We start from the raw sequence: 20,304 nt of genomic DNA, 5'->3' as shown, positions 1-20,304 counted from the left end.
TGTTCTTCTTATAATCTCCACCCGGCACAGCCAGAAGAAGACTGGCCAACCCTTCATAGCCTGGTTCCTCTCTAGGCTTCTTCCTAGGTTTTGGCCTTTCATGGGAGTTTTTCCTAGCCAACGTGCTTCTACACCTGCATTGCTTGCTGTTTTGGGTTTTAGGCTGGCTTTCTGTACAGCACTTTGAGATATCAGCTGATTTAAGAAGGGCTATATAAATACATTTGATTTGATTTGATTTGTATGTGTGTGTATGTGTGTGAGTATATGTGTGCGGGTGTATGTATGTGTGTGTGTGTGTGTGTGCGTGCGTGCATGGGTGTGTGTGTGTGTGTGTGTGTGTGTGTGTGTGTGTGTGTGTGTGTGTGTGTGTGTGTGTGTGTGTGTGTGTGTGTGTGTGTGTGTGTGTGTGTGCGTCTGTGAGTGACTCACCCCAGGAGGCTGGTCCTTAGCGAACATGCCCCAGGTATGATAGTTGAGATCGTGTTTGAATGAGGTGTGTTCTGTCTCTCCAAACCCATAGACATAATCTGAAGACAGACGTGTTGACACCTGGATGAACAGATCTGAGAAGGTAAAGCCTGGCAACGCAGAGTCCCATCTAAGAGAGAGAAATAGCGAGACATTTCTAATTAATTCTTCACCAGCATAGTCATTGTTTGTACCCCATGTTCAGATCTATGGTAATGATAGCAACCAGCAGCTGTGGCGGAGGGAGGTCACTTACATTAGTGTGCCAGTGCTCTTTCGGATGACCTGGATGCCAAAAGGCTGTTTTTTGACCTGGACGATATAAAGTCTCTTAGTCTCATCTGTCTCTGGGGTGGAGGGGACATTAAGGGGGACAGGAACCTCAAATCGCTTATTTGTAGGGTCATAGATCTAGAGAGAGAAAGAGAGAGAGAGTAACATACAGAGAGAGAGTAAGATAGAGAGAGAAACAGAGAGAGAGAAAGACAGAGAGAGAGAGAGTGATGAGTGCCATGTGACACTAACTGAGTCACTCCAATCTTTCATTCACAAGTGGGAAGGAACCTTAAACTGCAGCAGGTCTGCACTGTGGTATTTGATCTCCACTCTGAGAGAGTTTATGTCTGGAGATTCTGGTCTTCCGCTGCTCCGGAACCCAGCGTTCCGCGTGATGTCGAAGCTCCAGCCGGAAGGTTGCTCTATCACCGTGGTAGCGGTGTAACCGTAGTCCTCGGGGTAGTAACACCACGGGACGCCTTCATTGGTAGACGTCTGGTCAGGAGAGAGACATTAAAAGTATCAACATGGGTGTTTTGATTAAATACCTTTGGAGGAACTGTGTGTGTGTGTGTGTGTGTGTGTGTGTGTGTGTGTGTGTGTGTGTGTGTGTGTGTGTGTGTGTGTGTGTGTGTGTGTGTGTGTGTGTGTGTGTGTGTGTTTGCGACCCACCCCCCAGATGCAGCCCCTGGCCCTACACTTGGTCTCGTCACTGTCGGGCTCTGGGTAGCAGTCAAAGCGCTCTGGCACTGGGTCTCTGACCTGGTCCCATCGCACTGTGTAGTTCTGACCCAGAGTCAGATTCAAATCTCGCAGATACAACACCTAGGACCAAGAGATGAGGGGGGAGGGAAGGGGAAGATAGGTGACAGAGGGGGGAGCGAGATGGGTGGGGGGACAAAGTGAGAGACAGAGAGTATATTTAAGCAATAAGTCATGATGGGATGTGGAATATGGCCAATATACCACGGCTAAGAGCTGTTCTTATGCATTAATATGGAGTTGCTCCCTGCTTTGCTGCTATAAAAGCCTCCACTCTTCTGGGAAGACTTTCCACTAGATGCTGGAACATTGCTTTGGTGACTCGCTTCCATTCAGCCACAACAGCATTAATGAGGTTAGGCACTGATGTTGGACGATTAAGCCTGGCTTGCAGTCGGCTTTACAATTCATCCCAAAGGTGTTGGATGGGGTTGATGTCAGGGGTCTGTGCAGGCCAGTCAAGTTCTTCCACACCGATCTCGACAAACCATTTCTGTATGGACCTTGCTTTGTGCACGGGGGAATTGTCATGCTGAAACAGAAAATGGCCTTCCCCAAACTGTTGCCACAAAGTTGGAAGCACAGAATCGTCTATAATGTCATTGTATGCTTTAGCGTTAAGATCTCTCTTCACTGGAACTAAGGAGCCAGAACCATGAAAAACAGCCCCAGACCATTATTCCTCCTCCACCAAACTATACAGTTGGCACTATGCATTTGGGCAGGTAGCATTGTCCTGGCATCCTCCAAACCCAGATTTGTCCATCGGACTGCCAGATGGAGAAGCGTGATTCATTACTCCAGAAAATGTGTTTCCACTGCTCAGAGTCCAATGGTGGAAAGCTTTACACCACTCAAGCACACGTTTGGCATCGCGCATGGTGATCTTAGGCTTGTGTGCGACTGCTTGGCCTTGGAAACCCATTTCATGAAGCTCCCGACGAACAGTTCTTGTGCTGAGGTTGCTCCCAGAGGCAGTTTGGAACTTGGTAGTGAGTGTTGCAACCGAGGACAGAAGCAGGAGCTTGTGTGGCCTACCACTTCGCGCCTGAGCCGTTGTTGCTCTACATTTTTTAAATTGAACATTTATTTAACTAGGCAAGTCAGTTAAGAACAAATTGTTATTTACAATGATGGCCTACTGGGAAAAAGTGGGTTAACTGCCTAGTTCAGGGGCATAATAACAGATTTTTACCTTGTCTGCTCAGGGATTCGATACAGCAACCTTTCAGTTACTGGCCCAATGCTCTAACCACTAGGCTACCTGCCTCCTCTACACTCTAACCACTAGGCTACCTGCCTCCTCTACACTCTAACCCTAGGCTACCTGCCGCCCTGAAATATCAGTGATTAAAGTTGACCAGGGCAGCTCTAGCAGAGCAGAAATTTGACGAACTGACCTTTTGGAAAGGTGGCATCCTATGAGCTCTTCAGTAAGGCCATTCTACTGCCAATGTTTGTCTATGGAGATTGCATGGCTGTGTGCACGATTTAATACAACTGTCAACAATGAGTGTGAATGAAATAGACGAATCCTAGCAAAGAGAATTCCTCCTGACAGGTTATATTGTAGGTAACCCTGGTCTGTCAGTGTCTGAGACATAGCTAACACTTTCACCTACCTACCTACCACGTTAGTAGCTACCTCTATCAAACCTACCTACCTACCTACCTACCTACCACCATGTTAGTACCTCTATCATACCTACCACCATGTTAGTAGCTTCCTCTATCATCCATACCCACCTACCACCATGTTAGTACCTCTATCATACCTACCTCCATGTTAGGAGCTTCCTCTATCATCCATACCTACCTACCACCATGTTAGAACCACTATCACACCAACCTACCACCATGTTAGTAGCTACCTCTATCATACCTACCACCATGTTAGTACCTCTATCATACCTACCACCATGTTAGTACCTCTATCATACCTACCACCACATTAGTACCTCTATCATACCTACCTACCACAACGTTAGTAGCTACACCTATCATACCTACCAAACTTCCACCATGTTTGTAGCAACCTCTATCATACCTACCTACCTACCTACCTACCTACCACCATGTTAGTAGCGACATATATCATACCTACCTACCTACCACCATGGTAGAAGCTACCTCTATCATACCTACCTACCTACCACCATGTTAGTACCTCTATCATACCTACCACCATGTTAGTACCTCTATCATACCAACCTACCACCATGTTAGTACCTCTATCATACCTACCACCATGTTAGTACCTCTATCATACCAACCTACCACCATGTTAGTACCTCTATCACACCTACCACCATCTCAGTACCTCTATCACACCTACCACCATGTTAGTACCTCTATCACATCTCCCACCATGTTAGTACCTCTATCATACCTCCCACCATGTTATTACCTCTATGATATCTCCCACCATGTTAGTACCTCTATCACGCTTGGATTGCGTCCTACCTGACAGGTCGCTCCTACCAGGTGGCGTGGCGAGAATCTGTCTCCGCACCACGTGCTCTCACCACTGGTGTCCCCCAGGGCTCTGTTCTAGGCCCTCTCCTATTCTCGCTATACACCAAGTCACTTGGCTCTGTCATATCCTCACATGGTCTCTCCTATCATTGCTATGCAGACGACACACAATTAATCTTCTCCTTTCCCCCTTCTGATAACCAGGTGGCGAATCGCATCTCTGCATGTCTGGCAGACATATCAGTGTGGATGACGGACCACCACCTCAAGCTGAACCTCGGCAAGACGGAGCTGCTCTTCCTCCCGGGGAAGGACTGCCCGTTCCATGATCTCGCCATCATGGTTGACAACTCCATTGTGTCCTCCTCCCAGAGTGCTAAGAACCTTGGCGTGACCCTGGACAACACCCTGTCGTTCTCTACTAACATCAAGGCGGTGACCCGATCCTGTAGGTTCATGCTCTACAACATTCGCAGAGTACGACCCTGCCTCACACAGGAAGCGGCGCAGGTCCTAATCCAGGCACTTGTCATCTCCCGTCTGGATTACTGCAACTCGCTGTTGGCTGGGCTCCCTGCCTGTGCCATTAAACCCCTACAACTCATCCAGAACGCCGCAGCCCGTCTGGTGTTCAACCTCCCCAAGTTCTCTCACGTCACCCCGCTCCTCCGCTCTCTCCACTGGCTTCCTGTTGAAGCTCGCATCCGCTACAAGACCATGGTGCTTGCCTACGGAGCTGTGAGGGGAACGGCACCTCCGTACCTTCAGGCTCTGATCAGGCCCTACACCCAAACAAGGTCACTGCGTTCATACACCTCTGGCCTGCTCGCCTCCCTACCTCTGAGGAAGCACAGTTCCCGCTCAGCCCAGTCAAAACTGTTCGCTGCTCTGGCACCCCAATTTGTGGAACAAGCTCCCTCACGACGCCAGGACAGCGGAGTCAATCACCACCTTCCGGAGACACCTGAAACCCCACCTCTTTAAGGAATACCTAGGATAGGATAAAGTAATCCTTCTAACCCCCCCCCCCCCTTAAAAGATTTAGATGCACTATTGTAAGTGGTTGTTCCACTGGATATCATAAGGTGAATCCACCAATTTGTAAGTCGCTCTGGATAAGAGCGTCTGCTAAATGACTTAAATGTAAATGTATCACACCTACCATCATGTTAGTACCTCTATCATACCTACCACCATGTTAGTACCTCTATCATACCTACCTACCACCATGTTAGTACCTCTATCATACCTACCTACCTACCACCATGTTAGTACATCAATACTACCTACCTACCTACCTAGTTAGTACCTCTATCATACCTACCACCATGTTAGTAGCTACTTCAATCATACCTATCTACCACCATGTTAATAGCTCTATCATACCTACCACCATGTTAGTACCTCTATCACATTTACCACCATGTTAGTACCTCTATCACACCTACCACCATGTTAGTACCTCTATCACACCTCCCACCATGTTAGTACCTCTATCACATCTACCTACAACCATGTCAGTACCTCTATCATACCTACCACCATGTTAGTAGCTTCCTCTATCATACCTCCCACCATGTTAGTACCTCTATCATACCTACCACCATGTTAGTACCTCTATCACATCTACCTACAACCATGTCATTACCTCTATCATACCAACCACCATGATAGTACCTCTATCACATCTACCTACCACCATGTTAGTAGCTCTATCATACCTACCTACCACCATGTTAGTACCTCTATCACACCTCCCACAATGTTATTAGCTACCTCTATCATACATACCACCATGTTAGTACCTCTATCATACCTCCCACCATGTTAGTACCTCTATCATACCTACCACCATGTTAGTAGCTTCCTCTATCATACCTACCACCATGTTAGTAGCTTCCTCTATCATACCTACCACCATGTTAGTACCTCTATCATACCTACCACCATGTTAGTACCTCTATCACATCTACCTACAACCATGTCAGTACCTCTATCATACCAACCACCATGTTAGTACCTCTATCACATCTACCTACCACCATCTTAGTACCTCTATCATACCTACCACATGTTAGTACCTCTATCATACCTACCACCATGTTAGTAGCTCTATCCTGCCTACCTACCACCATGTTAGTACCTCTATCACACCTCCCACAATGTTATTAGCTACCTCTATCATACCTACCACCATGTTAGTACCTCTATCATACCTACCACCATGTTATTAGCTGCCTCTATCATACCTACCACCATGTTAGTAGCTCTATCATACCTACCACCATGTTAGTACCTCTATTATACCTACCACCATGTTAGTACCTCTATCACACCTACCACCATCTTAGTACCTCTTTCATACCTACCACCATGTTAGTACCTCTATCACACCTACCACCATGTTAGTACCTCTATCATACTTACCTACCTACCACCATGTTAGTACCTCTATCACACCTACCACCATGTTAGTACCTTTATCATACCTACCTACCTACCACCATGTTAGTACCTCTATCACACCTCCCACCATGTTAGTACCTCTATCACACCTCCCACCATGTTAGTACCTCTATCATACCTACCACCATGTTAGTACCTCTATCACACCTCCCACCATGTTAGTACCTCTATCATACCTACCACCATGTTAGTACCTCTATCATACCTACCACCATGTTAGTACCTCTATCATACCTACCACAATGTTAGTACCTCTATCATAGCTACCACCACGTTAGTACCTCTATCATACCTCCCACCATGTTAGTACCTCTATCATACCTAGCACCATGTTAGTACCTCTATCACATCTACCTACAACCATGTCAATACCTCTATCATACCTACCACCATGTTAGTAGCTTCCTCTATCATACCTACCACCATGTTAGTAGCTTCCTCTATCATACCTACCACCATGTTAGTACCTCTATCATACCTACCACCATGTTAGTACCTCTATCACATCTACCTACAACCATGTCAGTACCTCTATCATACCAACCACCATGTTAGTACCTCTATCACATCTACCTACCACCATCTTAGTACCTCTATCATACCTACCACCATGTTAGTACCTCTATCATACCTACCACCATGTTAGTAGCTCTATCCTGCCTACCTACCACCATGTTAGTACCTCTATCACACCTCCCACAATGTTATTAGCTACCTCTATCATACCTACCACCATGTTAGTACCTCTATCATACCTACCACCATGTTATTAGCTGCCTCTATCATACCTACCACCATGTTAGTACCTCTATCATACCTACCACCATGTTAGTACCTCTATCACACCTACCACCATGTTAGTACCTCTTTCATACCTACCACCATGTTAGTACATCAATACTACCTACCTACCTACCTACCTACCATGTTAGTACCTCTATCACACCTCCCACCATGTTAGTACCTCTATCACACCTCCCACCATGTTAGTACCTCTATCACACCTCCCACCATGTTAGTACCTCTATCATACCTACCACCATGTTAGTACCTCTATCATACCTACCTACCACCATGTTAGTACCTCTATCATACCTACCTACCTACCACCATGTTAGTACATCAATACTACCTACCTACCTACCTAGTTAGTACCTCTATCATACCTACCACCATGTTAGTAGCTACTTCAATCATACCTATCTACCACCATGTTAATAGCTCTATCATACCTACCACCATGTTAGTACCTCTATCACATTTACCACCATGTTAGTACCTCTATCACACCTACCACCATGTTAGTACCTCTATCACACCTCCCACCATGTTAGTACCTCTATCACATCTACCTACAACCATGTCAGTACCTCTATCATACCTACCACCATGTTAGTAGCTTCCTCTATCATACCTCCCACCATGTTAGTACCTCTATCATACCTACCACCATGTTAGTACCTCTATCACATCTACCTACAACCATGTCATTACCTCTATCATACCAACCACCATGATAGTACCTCTATCACATCTACCTACCACCATGTTAGTAGCTCTATCATACCTACCTACCACCATGTTAGTACCTCTATCACACCTCCCACAATGTTATTAGCTACCTCTATCATACATACCACCATGTTAGTACCTCTATCATACCTCCCACCATGTTAGTACCTCTATCATACCTACCACCATGTTAGTAGCTTCCTCTATCATACCTACCACCATGTTAGTAGCTTCCTCTATCATACCTACCACCATGTTAGTACCTCTATCATACCTACCACCATGTTAGTACCTCTATCACATCTACCTACAACCATGTCAGTACCTCTATCATACCAACCACCATGTTAGTACCTCTATCACATCTACCTACCACCATCTTAGTACCTCTATCATACCTACCACATGTTAGTACCTCTATCATACTACCACCATGTTAGTAGCTCTATCCTGCCTACCTACCACCATGTTAGTACCTCTATCACACCTCCCACAATGTTATTAGCTACCTCTATCATACCTACCACCATGTTAGTACCTCTATCATACCTACCACCATGTTATTAGCTGCCTCTATCATACCTACCACCATGTTAGTAGCTCTATCATACCTACCACCATGTTAGTACCTCTATCATACCTACCACCATGTTAGTACCTCTATCACACCTACCACCATGTTAGTACCTCTTTCATACCTACCACCATGTTAGTACCTCTATCACACCTACCACCATGTTAGTACCTCTATCATACTTACCTACCTACCACCATGTTAGTACCTCTATCACACCTACCACCATGTTAGTACCTTTATCATACCTACCTACCTACCACCATGTTAGTACCTCTATCACACCTCCCACCATGTTAGTACCTCTATCACACCTCCCACCATGTTAGTACCTCTATCATACCTACCACCATGTTAGTACCTCTATCACACCTCCCACCATGTTAGTACCTCTATCATACCTAAGACCATGTTAGTACCTCTATCATACCTACCACCATGTTAGTACCTCTATCATACCTACCACAATGTTAGTACCTCTATCATAGCTACCACCACGTTAGTACCTCTATCATACCTCCCACCATGTTAGTACCTCTATCATACCTAGCACCATGTTAGTACCTCTATCACATCTACCTACAACCATGTCAGTACCTCTATCATACCTACCACCATGTTAGTAGCTTCCTCTATCATACCTACCACCATGTTAGTAGCTTCCTCTATCATACCTACCACCATGTTAGTACCTCTATCATACCTACCACCATGTTAGTACCTCTATCACATCTACCTACAACCATGTCAGTACCTCTATCATACCAACCACCATGTTAGTACCTCTATCACATCTACCTACCACCATCTTAGTACCTCTATCATACCTACCACCATGTTAGTACCTCTATCATACCTACCACCATGTTAGTAGCTCTATCCTGCCTACCTACCACCATGTTAGTACCTCTATCACACCTCCCACAATGTTATTAGCTACCTCTATCATACCTACCACCATGTTAGTACCTCTATCATACCTACCACCATGTTATTAGCTGCCTCTATCATACCTACCACCATGTTAGTACCTCTATCATACCTACCACCATGTTAGTACCTCTATCACACCTACCACCATGTTAGTACCTCTTTCATACCTACCACCATGTTAGTACATCAATACTACCTACCTACCTACCTACCTACCATGTTAGTACCTCTATCACACCTCCCACCATGTTAGTACCTCTATCACACCTCCCACCATGTTAGTACCTCTATCACACCTCCCACCATGTTAGTACCTCTATCATACCTACCACCATGTTAGTACCTCTATCACACCTCCCACCATGTTAGTACCTCTATCATACCTACCACCATGTTAGTACCTCTATCATACCTACCACCATGTTAGTACCTCTATCATACCTACCACAATGTTAGTACCTCTATCATAGCTACCACCACGTTAGTACCTCTATCATACCTCCCACCATGTTAGTACCTCTATCATACCTAGCACCATGTTAGTACCTCTATCACATCTACCTACAACCATGTCAATACCTCTATCATACCTACCACCATGTTAGTAGCTTCCTCTATCATACCTACCACCATGTTAGTAGCTTCCTCTATCATACCTACCACCATGTTAGTACCTCTATCATACCTACCACCATGTTAGTACCTCTATCACATCTACCTACAACCATGTCAGTACCTCTATCATACCAACCACCATGTTAGTACCTCTATCACATCTACCTACCACCATCTTAGTACCTCTATCATACCTACCACCATGTTAGTACCTCTATCATACCTACCACCATGTTAGTAGCTCTATCCTGCCTACCTACCACCATGTTAGTACCTCTATCACACCTCCCACAATGTTATTAGCTACCTCTATCATACCTACCACCATGTTAGTACCTCTATCATACCTACCACCATGTTATTAGCTGCCTCTATCATACATACCACCATGTTAGTAGCTCTACTCAAACCTACCACCATGTTAGTACCTCTATCATACCTACCACCATGTTAGTACCTCTATCACACCTACCACCATGTTAGTACCTCTTTCATACCTACCACCATGTTAGTACCTCTATCACACCTACCACCATGTTAGTACCTCTATCATACTTACCTACCTACCACCATGTTAGTACCTCTATCACACCTACCACCATGTTAGTACCTTTATCATACCTACCTACCTACCACCATGTTAGTACCTCTATCACACCTCCCACCATGTTAGTACCTCTATCATACCTACCACCATGTTAGTACCTCTATCATACCTACCACCATGTTAGTACCTCTATCACATCTACCTACAACCATGTCAATACCTCTATCATACCTACCACCATGTTAGTACCTCTATCATACCTACCACCATGTTAGTACCTCTATCACATCTACCTACAACCATGTCAGTACCTCTATCATACCAACCACCATGTTAGTACCTCTATCACATCTACCTACCACCATCTTAGTACCTCTATCATACCTACCACCATGTTAGTACCTCTATCATACCTACCACCTTGTTAGTAGCTCTATCCTGCCTACCTACCACCATGTTAGTACCTCTATCATACCTACCTCCCACCATGTTAGTACCTCTATCACACCTCCCACAATGTTATTAGCTACCTCTATCATACCTACCACCATGTTAGTACCTCTATCATACCTACCACCATGTTATTAGCTGCCTCTATCATATCTACCACCATGTTAGTAGCTCTATCATACCTACCACCATGTTAGTACCTCTATCATACCTACCACCATGTTAGTACCTCTATCACACCTACCACCATATTAGTACCTCTATCATACCTACCACCATGTTAGTACCTCTATCACACCTACCTACCTACCACCATGTTAGTACCTCTATCACACCTACTTACCTACCACCATGTTAGTACCTCTATCATACCTACCACCATGTTAGTACCTCTATCATACCTACCACCATGTTAGTACCTCTATCACACCTACCACCATGTTAGTACCTCTTTCATACCTACCACCATGTTAGTACCTCTTTCATACCTACCACCATGTTAGTACCTCTATCACACCTACCACCATGTTAGTACCTCTATCATACCTACCTACCTACCACCATGTTAGTACCTCAATCATACCTACCACCATGTTAGTACCTCTATCATACCTACCACCATGTTAGTACATCAATACAACCTACCTACCTACCTACCTACCTACCTACCTACCTACCTACCTACCTACCTACCTACCTACCTACCTACCTACCTACCTACCTACCATGTTAGTACCTCTATCATACCTACCACCATGTTAGTAGCTTCGTTTATCACACCTACCACCATGTTAGTAGCTTCCTCTATCATACCTACCTACCTACCACCATGTTAGTACCTCTATCACACCTACCACCATATTAGTACCTCTATCATACCTACCACCATGTTAGTACCTCTATCACACCTCCCACCATGTTATTACCTCTATCATACCTACCTACCTACCACCATGTTAGTACCTCTATCACACCTACCACCATGTTAGTACCTCTTTCATACCTACCACCATGTTAGTACCTCTATCACACCTACCACCATGTTAGTACCTCTATCATACCTACCTACCTACCACCATGTTAGTACCTCTATCACACCTCCCACCATGTTAGTACCTCTATCATACCTACCACCATGTTTGTACCTCTATCATACCTACCACCATGTTAGTTCCTCTATCATACCTACCACCATGTTAGTACCTCTATCACACCTCCCACCATGTTAGTACCTCTATCATACCTACCACCATGTTAGTACCTCTATCATACCTACCACCATGTTAGTACCTCTATCATACCTACCACCATGTTAGTACATCAATACTACCTACCTACCTACCTACCTACCTACCTACCATGTTAGTACCTCTATCATACCTACCACCATGTTAGTAGCTTCCTCTATCACACCTACCACCATGTTAGTAGCTTCCTCTATCATACCTACCTACCTACCACCATGTTAGTACCTCTATCATACCTACCACCATGTTAGTACCTCTATCATACCTACCACCATGTTAGTACATCTATCAAACCTACCTACCTACCTACCACCATGTTAATAGCTACCTTGATAATACCTATCTACCACCATGTTAATAGCTACCTCGATCATACCTGCCTACAACCATGTTAGTACATCAATACTACCTACCACCATGTTAGTACATCAATACTACCTACCACCATGTTAGTACATCAATACTACCTAACTACCAACCTACCACCATGTTAGTACATCAATACTACCTACCTACCAACCTACCACCATGTTAGTACATCTTTCCTGACCATACTGTAGAACATTTACCTTCATATCTTCCTCTGGAAGACTAACCTTGAACTGAATTACATGAATGTATCCTCTTCTACTGCTAATGTTGGGCTTGGTTTCTCACTAAGGGAAGATAAATACAGAAAGATCGAACTGTTGGGGCATAGGTAGTTCTCTCAAGGTCCTCCGCTCCACTGTATCTGTGAGAGTCATGTATGTTGGGTAGCAACAGCTGCCTTGGTTACCTGCTTGACAGTGTCATATTTGAAAGTAGATATGACGATATTGTTGTTGTTGTGGGTAACATTGACAGTCACGGGGGGACTGGAGACTCCCAACACGGTGATGTTCTCAAACTTCAGGTTGTTTGCGTCACTGTACCCAGAATGCATCACCTGGATGGTCAACTCGCCCTGTAGAGAGAGAACATACAGAGGAGTAGAATGAGGTTACACTAAGACACTGATCTTAGGTAAGATTTGACTAGTTTTGGTATCATTAATAACATCTACTTACATTGTTAAAAGAGAACTGGTAGTGCATGTAGTTGCCAGTTTCAACGGTATCTGCGAGGGAGGGAGGGAGGGAGGGAGGGAGGGAGGGAGGGAGGGAGGGAGGGAGAGAGAGAGAGGTGAATTATAAATGCAAGTCCTCATCTTACAAAGAAACACATTTTTGGTTACTACATGCGTTATTTCATAGTTTTGATGTCTTCTCTATTATTCTACAATGTAGAAAATAGTTAAAAAAAAGAAAAACCCTTGAATGAGTAGATGTGTTCAAACTTTTAACTGGTACTGTTTATGCCCCCCCCCCCCCCCCACACTTCTAAACTAAAGTTGTGCCCCTACTCACAAACATCTATGCACACAAACACACACACACATACACGCGCACGTAGACACACACATACACACTAACTCCGTCTGACTTTGTTAAAATACCTCGAGAGTCTCCGTCATCCCAGAATAGCTCTCCTGCTGCTCTGTTGTTATCATCGAGCGCAACGATCAGACCCATGGGTTTAAGCCGACTGAGGGACACACACACACACACACACACACACACACACACACGTCACAAATTTTGCAAGGAACTAAAATAAAAAGGGGAAATGAACCCCTTTGAAGTTGTTTATGAATATGTATAAACTTGGCGGTTCGAGCCTTGAATGCTGATTGGCTGACAGCTGTGGTATATCAGACCGTATACCACGGGTATTCCAAAACAGTTTATAATAGCAGACACAGTATAATTAAGCAATCAGGACCTCGGGGGTTTGTGATATATGGCCAATAGGCCTTATTGTTTAAGTAAACTGCATGACTGTGCAGTCGTTTGTGGGTGTGTGTACCTATAAACAGTTGTGACCGCAGGTCTCTGAATAGGTAGAATAGCTCCGCCCCTGATGTGTAAACCAAGCTTGTCTGCAGGCAGGTACATCTCAACTTGCTGCTTACGGACTGTTATTCGCTCTTCCTGATTGGTCAATGGGAAAATAATCAACATGTTGAAAAGCACAACATAAAGTATGCTGGGCTGATCAAAGGGCAGAATAACATGTTCTTACACATACAGTAGATGTACCTGTATTGAAGAGAGAGATGGAGTGAGAGACTGAGAGATGATTGTCCTAAAGCCCCCTTGCCTATCTCTGTCCATAAGGGTATTTCGCCTTCTCATACTAAAATAGCACACTTACACACTACAGCAGCTCAAAGAAAAATTCCGAACCTCAATTAATTTCTAGCACCCTAAGGACGGAATGTTCAGACCAGCTCAGGACAATTTAGAGCTCTTCTTCTCTTTCTCTCTCTCTCATTCTCTATTCTCCATCTGGGATATGGAGGTAGAGAAAGAGCAGGGAGTCACTAGAGCGCCTAGAAGTAATTTCAGATCGCATCGCCTCATTGTCAGTGCTAAGTAGGGCTCCACTCCCCCCCTCCTCCACTCCTCCCCCTCCACTCCTCCCCCTCCACTTGTCCTCCTCTTCCACTCCTCCCCCTCCTCCACTCCTCCCCCTCCACTCCTCCACCTCCACTTGTCTTCCTCTTCCACGTCTCCCCTTCCCCCACTCCTCCCCCTCCTCCACTCCCCCCTCTCCTCCACTCCTCCCCCTCCACTTGTCTTCATCTTCCACTCCTCCTCCTCCTCCACTCCTCCCCCTCCCCCAGTCCTCCCCCTCCACTCGTCTTCCTCTTCCACTCCTCCTCCCCTCCTCCCCTCCTCCTCAACTTGTCTTCCTCTTCCACTCCTCCCCCTCCCCCACTCCTCCCCCTCCATTCGTCTTCCTCTTCCACTCCTCCCCCTCCTCCACTCCCCCCTCCCCCACTCCTCCCCCCTCCACTCGTCTTCCTCTTCCACTCCTCCTCCCCTCCACCCCTCCTCAACTTGTTTTCCTCTTCCACTCCTCCCCCTTCTCCACTCTTCCCCCTCCTCAACTTGTCTTCCTCTCCTTCTCCTCCTCCACTCCTCACCCTCCTCCACTCCTCCCCCCTCCCCAACTTGTCTTCCTCCTCCTCTCTGCCCCCTCTTCTCTTCCCCCTCCTCAACTCCACCCCTTCCTCTATACCGCCCCCTCCTCAACTTGTTCCCTCCTCCACTCCTCCCCTTCCTCAACTCATCTTCCTCTTCTCTTTCCTCTTATCCTATCCTCTCATTTTGTCTTCTTTTACTCTCATCTCCTCCAACATCTCTCCTCCTGTTCCTCTCATCTCCTCCAACATCCCTCCTCCTGTTCCTCTCATCTCCTCCAATGTCTCTCCTCCTGTTCCTCTCATCTCCTCCAATGTCTCTCCTCCTGTTCCTCTCATCTTCTCCAACGTCTCTCCTCCTGTTCCTCTCATCTTCTCCAACGTCTCTCCTCCTGTTCCTCTCATCTCCTCCAACGTCTCTCCTCCTGTTCCTCTCATCTCCTCCAATGTCTCTCCTCCTGCTCCCCTCAGGTTTTTTCTTAGTCTTTCATCTCTCCTTCTTTCCTCTCCTGTCAGGTACCTTTTTTCCTCCTAATTGACTGCACCACATCCCATCCTCCTCCCACCCCCCTAACCTCATTGACCCACCAGGACAAGGCGCAGCAGCGAGGCAACCAATCTAAACTCTCATCTGATCAGAAGCTCTTTACACAGCTGCGTGATGCCCAAATAAGTACCCGCAGGATCTCAACACCTCTTTAATCTATGAGACAAAGAGATTCCCTTTCTAGTGCCTCTGTGTCTCTTCTGTCCTTCTTCCTACATATTTCCTCCTTATCTCTATCCCTCTGGATCTGAATGACATAGTACAGCAGTGCTTCTCTTCTCCAGTGTACTTTATGTAAAGGTCTTGTAAATAGTCTACTCCTTATTCATGTCTTTTTAGGAAGGAAGCAAGATGTAGTAAACAGAAAGCTCACCGTTTCATAGTCAAACCACACAGCGTCTGGGACGTAGGCTTGGATCCACTCCACCCCCTGCAAAAATCAACCAATCACACATCAGCAAGGGCAAGGGCAAAACAAACACCAAATGAGGTAATTGGTTGAGCAGACTTCTCCCTATTTCTCTCCACACAACATGGCCGATCAAAAAACTAAACAGTCTTGGAAATGATCTCACAGTAGAGGATCTGGGTTTTGTTGAAGTTATGCCTGCATCACAACTGGATCTGGTGTCACAATCAAAAGCAAAGGCAGCATCAAGAGATGGACAATGGCCTTTGATGATTGTAGGGCGACAGACATGAGTAATCGATAACCAAGCGGCTGTCCTTTGATAGAGCTGTCTTAACTGTGTTCACTGTCCTGCTGACAGATGGGAACACAGAGAGAACAGAGAGATGAAACAGAGAAAAAGAACAGAGGGAACAAAATAAATTGAGAGAAAGAGGATGATGTGTCCTTTTCAAGCAGAGCGATAGTAAAGCATGCCGTCTGTGAACACCACAAGTTCTCCTCTCTCTAACTTTAAAGCCACCGCTGACACCATTTATTCCATTGGCCTGCCTTGTCCCCTTTAATGTTCTACAGAACCCTGTCATTAGGGATCGGAGAGAGGCAATTAAATGAAGAGGAGAAGAAAGAGGGGATGGACAAAAGTGGTCAAGAAGAAGAAGTTTCAAGTTGTATTAGTTGTATGTACAGTACGGGATATGCATGGCATACACCATCCAACAAAATGCTTACTTGCAGGGTCCTTCTCGACAATGAAACAACAAAAATAAACAGTACAAAAATAAAAACAGGAACATAAAGTAAATGGCTCAGTAGAATAGAATAAACATTTTAGCATCAGTATAATAAAGGAAGGCACAATTTATAGTCCAATATTTCCATGTGTATTGTGTTAGAGGAAAGTGTAGAAGAAGCAGAAGAAGAAGCAGAAGAAGAAGAAGAAGAAGAAGAAGAAGCAGAAGAAAAAGCAGAAGAAGAAGAAGAAGCAGAAGAAGAAGCAGAAGAAGAAGAAGAAGAAGAAGAAGAAGAAGCAGAAGAAGAAGAAGAAGAAGAAGAAGGAAGAAGCAGAAGAAGCAGAAGAAGAAGAAGAAGAAGAAAAAGCAGAAGAAGAAGAAGAAGCAGAACAAGCAGAAGAAGAAGAAGAAGCAGAACAAGCAGAAGAAGAAGCAGAAGAAGAAGAAGAAGAAGAAGAAGAAGCAGAAGAAGAAGAAGAAGCAGAAGAAGCAGAAGAAGAAGAAGCAGAAGAAGCAGAACAAGAAGAAGCAGAAGAAGAAGCAGAAGAAGAAGAAGAAGCAGAAGAAGCAGAAGAAGCAGAAGAAGCAGAAGAAGAAGAAGAAGCAGAAGAAGATGAAGAAGAAGCAGACGAAGAAGAAGAAGAAGCAGAAGAAAAAGCAGCAGAAGAAGAAGAAGAAGAAGAAGAAGAAGAAGAAGAAGAAGAAGAAGAAGAAGAAGAAGAAGAAGAAGAAGAAGAAGCAGAAGAAGAAGAAGAAGAAGAAGAAGCAGAAGAAGAAGCAGAAGAAGAAGCAGAACAAGAAGAAGAAGAAGAAGAAGAAGAAGAAGAAGAAGAAGAAGAAGCAGAAGCAGAACAAGAAGAAGCAGAAGAAGAAGCAGAACAAGAAGAAGAAGAAGAAGCAGAAGAAGAAGCAGAACAAGAAGAAGAAGAAGCAGAAGAAGAAGCAGAACAAGAAGAAGAAGAAGAAGCAGAAGAAGAAGAAGCGGAACAAGAAGAAGAAGAAGCAGAAGAAGAAGAAGAAGCAGAAGAAGAAGCAGAAGAAGAAGAAGAAGCAGAAGAAGCAGAAGAAGAAGAAGAAGAAGCAGAAGAAGCAGAAGAAGAAGAAGCAGAAGAAGCAGAACAAGAAGAAGAAGAAGCAGAAGAAGAAGCAGAAGAAGAAGAAGAAGAAGCAGAAGAAGCAGAAGAAGCAGAAGAAGAAGAAGAAGAAGAAGCAGAACAAGAAGAAGAAGCAGAAGAAGAAGAAGAGGTTTCCTTGGTCTTTATATTGCTGAATTGTGTAAGACAGATTTTTCTCATATCATCCACAGTTCCAGGAAATCCCCATCTTTTCCCACAAGTGAAAACCCTCAGACATGAACCAGGTGAATGATAGCTGCTATCTGCACATCGTTAACTGCTGGCTGACTCATTCACAGCTAGTTCATGTCTATCAGTCAGCAGCTTGACTAATGCAGAGGGACTGCTAACGCTACCATTAATCCTAACAGTAATTGAAAGGGACAGAGGGCTCGATCCTCATTTGGAGTGATGAGGCATGTTGAAAGAGGGAAGATCTGAACCTGGGCTCAAGATTCAGACATTGGTCTCAGGTTAGAGTGATACCACTAAATATTATGAGAAAGCAAATAGGAGAAGGTAGCGGCAGGTAGCCTAGTGGTTAGAGCATTGGGCCAGTAACCGAAATGTTGCTAGATCGAATCCCCGAATTGACAAGGTAGAAATCTGTTGTTCTGCCCCTGAACAAGGCAGTTAACCCACTTTTCCCCAGTAGGCCGTTATTGTAAGTAAGAATTTCTTCTTAACTGACTTGCCTTGTTAAATAAAGGTTAAATAAAAAAACTGAGAGGGTAGGGTGGATATATAATGGAGAAAGATAGAGAGAAGAGGCAAGATAGATAGATATACTGCTCAAAAAAATAAAGGGAACACTTAAACAACACAATGTAACTCCAAGTCAATCACACTTCTGTGAAATCAAACTGTCCACTTAGGAAGCAACACTGATTGACAATAAATTTCACATGCTGTTATGCAAATGGAATAGACAACAGGTGGAAATTATAGGCAATTAGCAAGACACCCCCAATAAAGGAGTGGTTCTGCAGGTGGGGACCACAGACCACTTCTCAGTTCCTATGCTTCCTGGCTGATGTTTTGGTCACTTTTGAATGCTGGCGGTGCTTTCACTCTAGTGGTAGCATGAGACGGAGTATACAACCCACACAAGTGGCTCAGGTAGTGCAGCTCATCCAGGATGGCACATCAATGCGAGCTGTGGCAAGAAGGTTTGCTGTGTCTGTCAGCGTAGTGTCCAGAGCATGGAGGCGCTACCAGGAAACAAGCCAGTACATCAGGAGACGTGGAGGAGGCCGTAGGAGGGCAACAAACCAGCAGCAGGACCGCTACCTCCGCCTTTGTGCAAGGAGGAGCAGGAGGAGCACTGCCAGAGCCCTGCAAAATGACCTCCAGCAGGCCACAAATGTGCATGTGTCTGCTCAAACGGTCAGAAACAGACTCCATGAGGGTGGTATGAGGGCCCGACATCCACAGGTGGGGGTTGTGCTTACAGCCCAACACCGTGCAGGACGTTTGGCATTTGCCAGAGAACACCAAGATTGGCAAATTTGCCACTGGCGCCCTGTGCTCTTCACAGATGAAAGCAGGTTCACACTGAGCACATGTGACAGACGTGACAGAGTCTGGAGACGCCGTGGAGAACGTTCTGCTGCCTGCAACATCCTCCAGCATGACCGGTTTGGCAGTGGGTCAGTCATGGTGTGGGGTGGCATTTCTTTCGGGGGGCCGCACAGCCCTCCATGTGCTCGCCAGAGGTAGCCTGACTGCCATTAGGTACCGAGATGAGATCCTCAGACCCCTTGTGAGACCATATGCTGGTGCGGTTGGCCCTGGGTTCCTCCTAATGCAAGACAATGCTAGACCTCATATGGCTGGAGTGTGTCAGCAGTTCCTGCAAGAGGAAGGCATTGATGCTCTGGACTGGCCCGCCCATTCCCCAGACCTGAATCCAATTGAGCACATCTGGGACATCATGTCTCGCTCCATCCACCAATGCCACGTTGCACCACAGACTGTCCAGGAGTTGGCGGATGCTTTAGTCCAGGTCTGGGAGGAGATCCCTCAGGAGACCATCCGCCACCTCATCAGGAGCATGCCCAGGCGTTGTAGGGAGGTCATACAGGCACGTGGAGGCCACACACACTACTGAGCCTCATTTTGACTTGTTTTAAGGACATTACATCAAAGTTGGATCAGTCTGTAG

General features: G+C 45.3%; 1 protein-coding gene across 3 annotated transcripts in view; it reads right to left on the bottom strand.

Annotated features, from left to right (window-relative positions):
• The window catches only part of si (sucrase-isomaltase), a 151,447-nt gene that overhangs the window by 46,047 nt on the left and 85,096 nt on the right, over positions 1-20,304 (bottom strand). For all 3 annotated transcript variants that reach the window (XM_014215243.2, XM_014215242.2, XM_045724816.1), the window contains exons 20-28: positions 16,256-16,312; positions 14,216-14,340; positions 13,806-13,894; positions 13,378-13,427; positions 13,107-13,274; positions 1,420-1,572; positions 1,036-1,242; positions 728-882; positions 433-601 (exon numbers count right to left, since the gene is read on the bottom strand). In XM_014215243.2, coding sequence (XP_014070718.2) covers positions 433-601; positions 728-882; positions 1,036-1,242; positions 1,420-1,572; positions 13,107-13,274; positions 13,378-13,427; positions 13,806-13,894; positions 14,216-14,340; positions 16,256-16,312 — 1,173 coding nt within the window. The remainder of the gene's footprint in view (positions 1-432; positions 602-727; positions 883-1,035; positions 1,243-1,419; positions 1,573-13,106; positions 13,275-13,377; positions 13,428-13,805; positions 13,895-14,215; positions 14,341-16,255; positions 16,313-20,304) is intronic.

Source organism: Salmo salar, chromosome ssa09, assembly GCF_905237065.1.
Source record: "Salmo salar chromosome ssa09, Ssal_v3.1, whole genome shotgun sequence".
NCBI lineage: Eukaryota > Metazoa > Chordata > Actinopteri > Salmoniformes > Salmonidae > Salmo > Salmo salar.
This window is presented reverse-complemented; position numbering and strand designations above follow the sequence as displayed.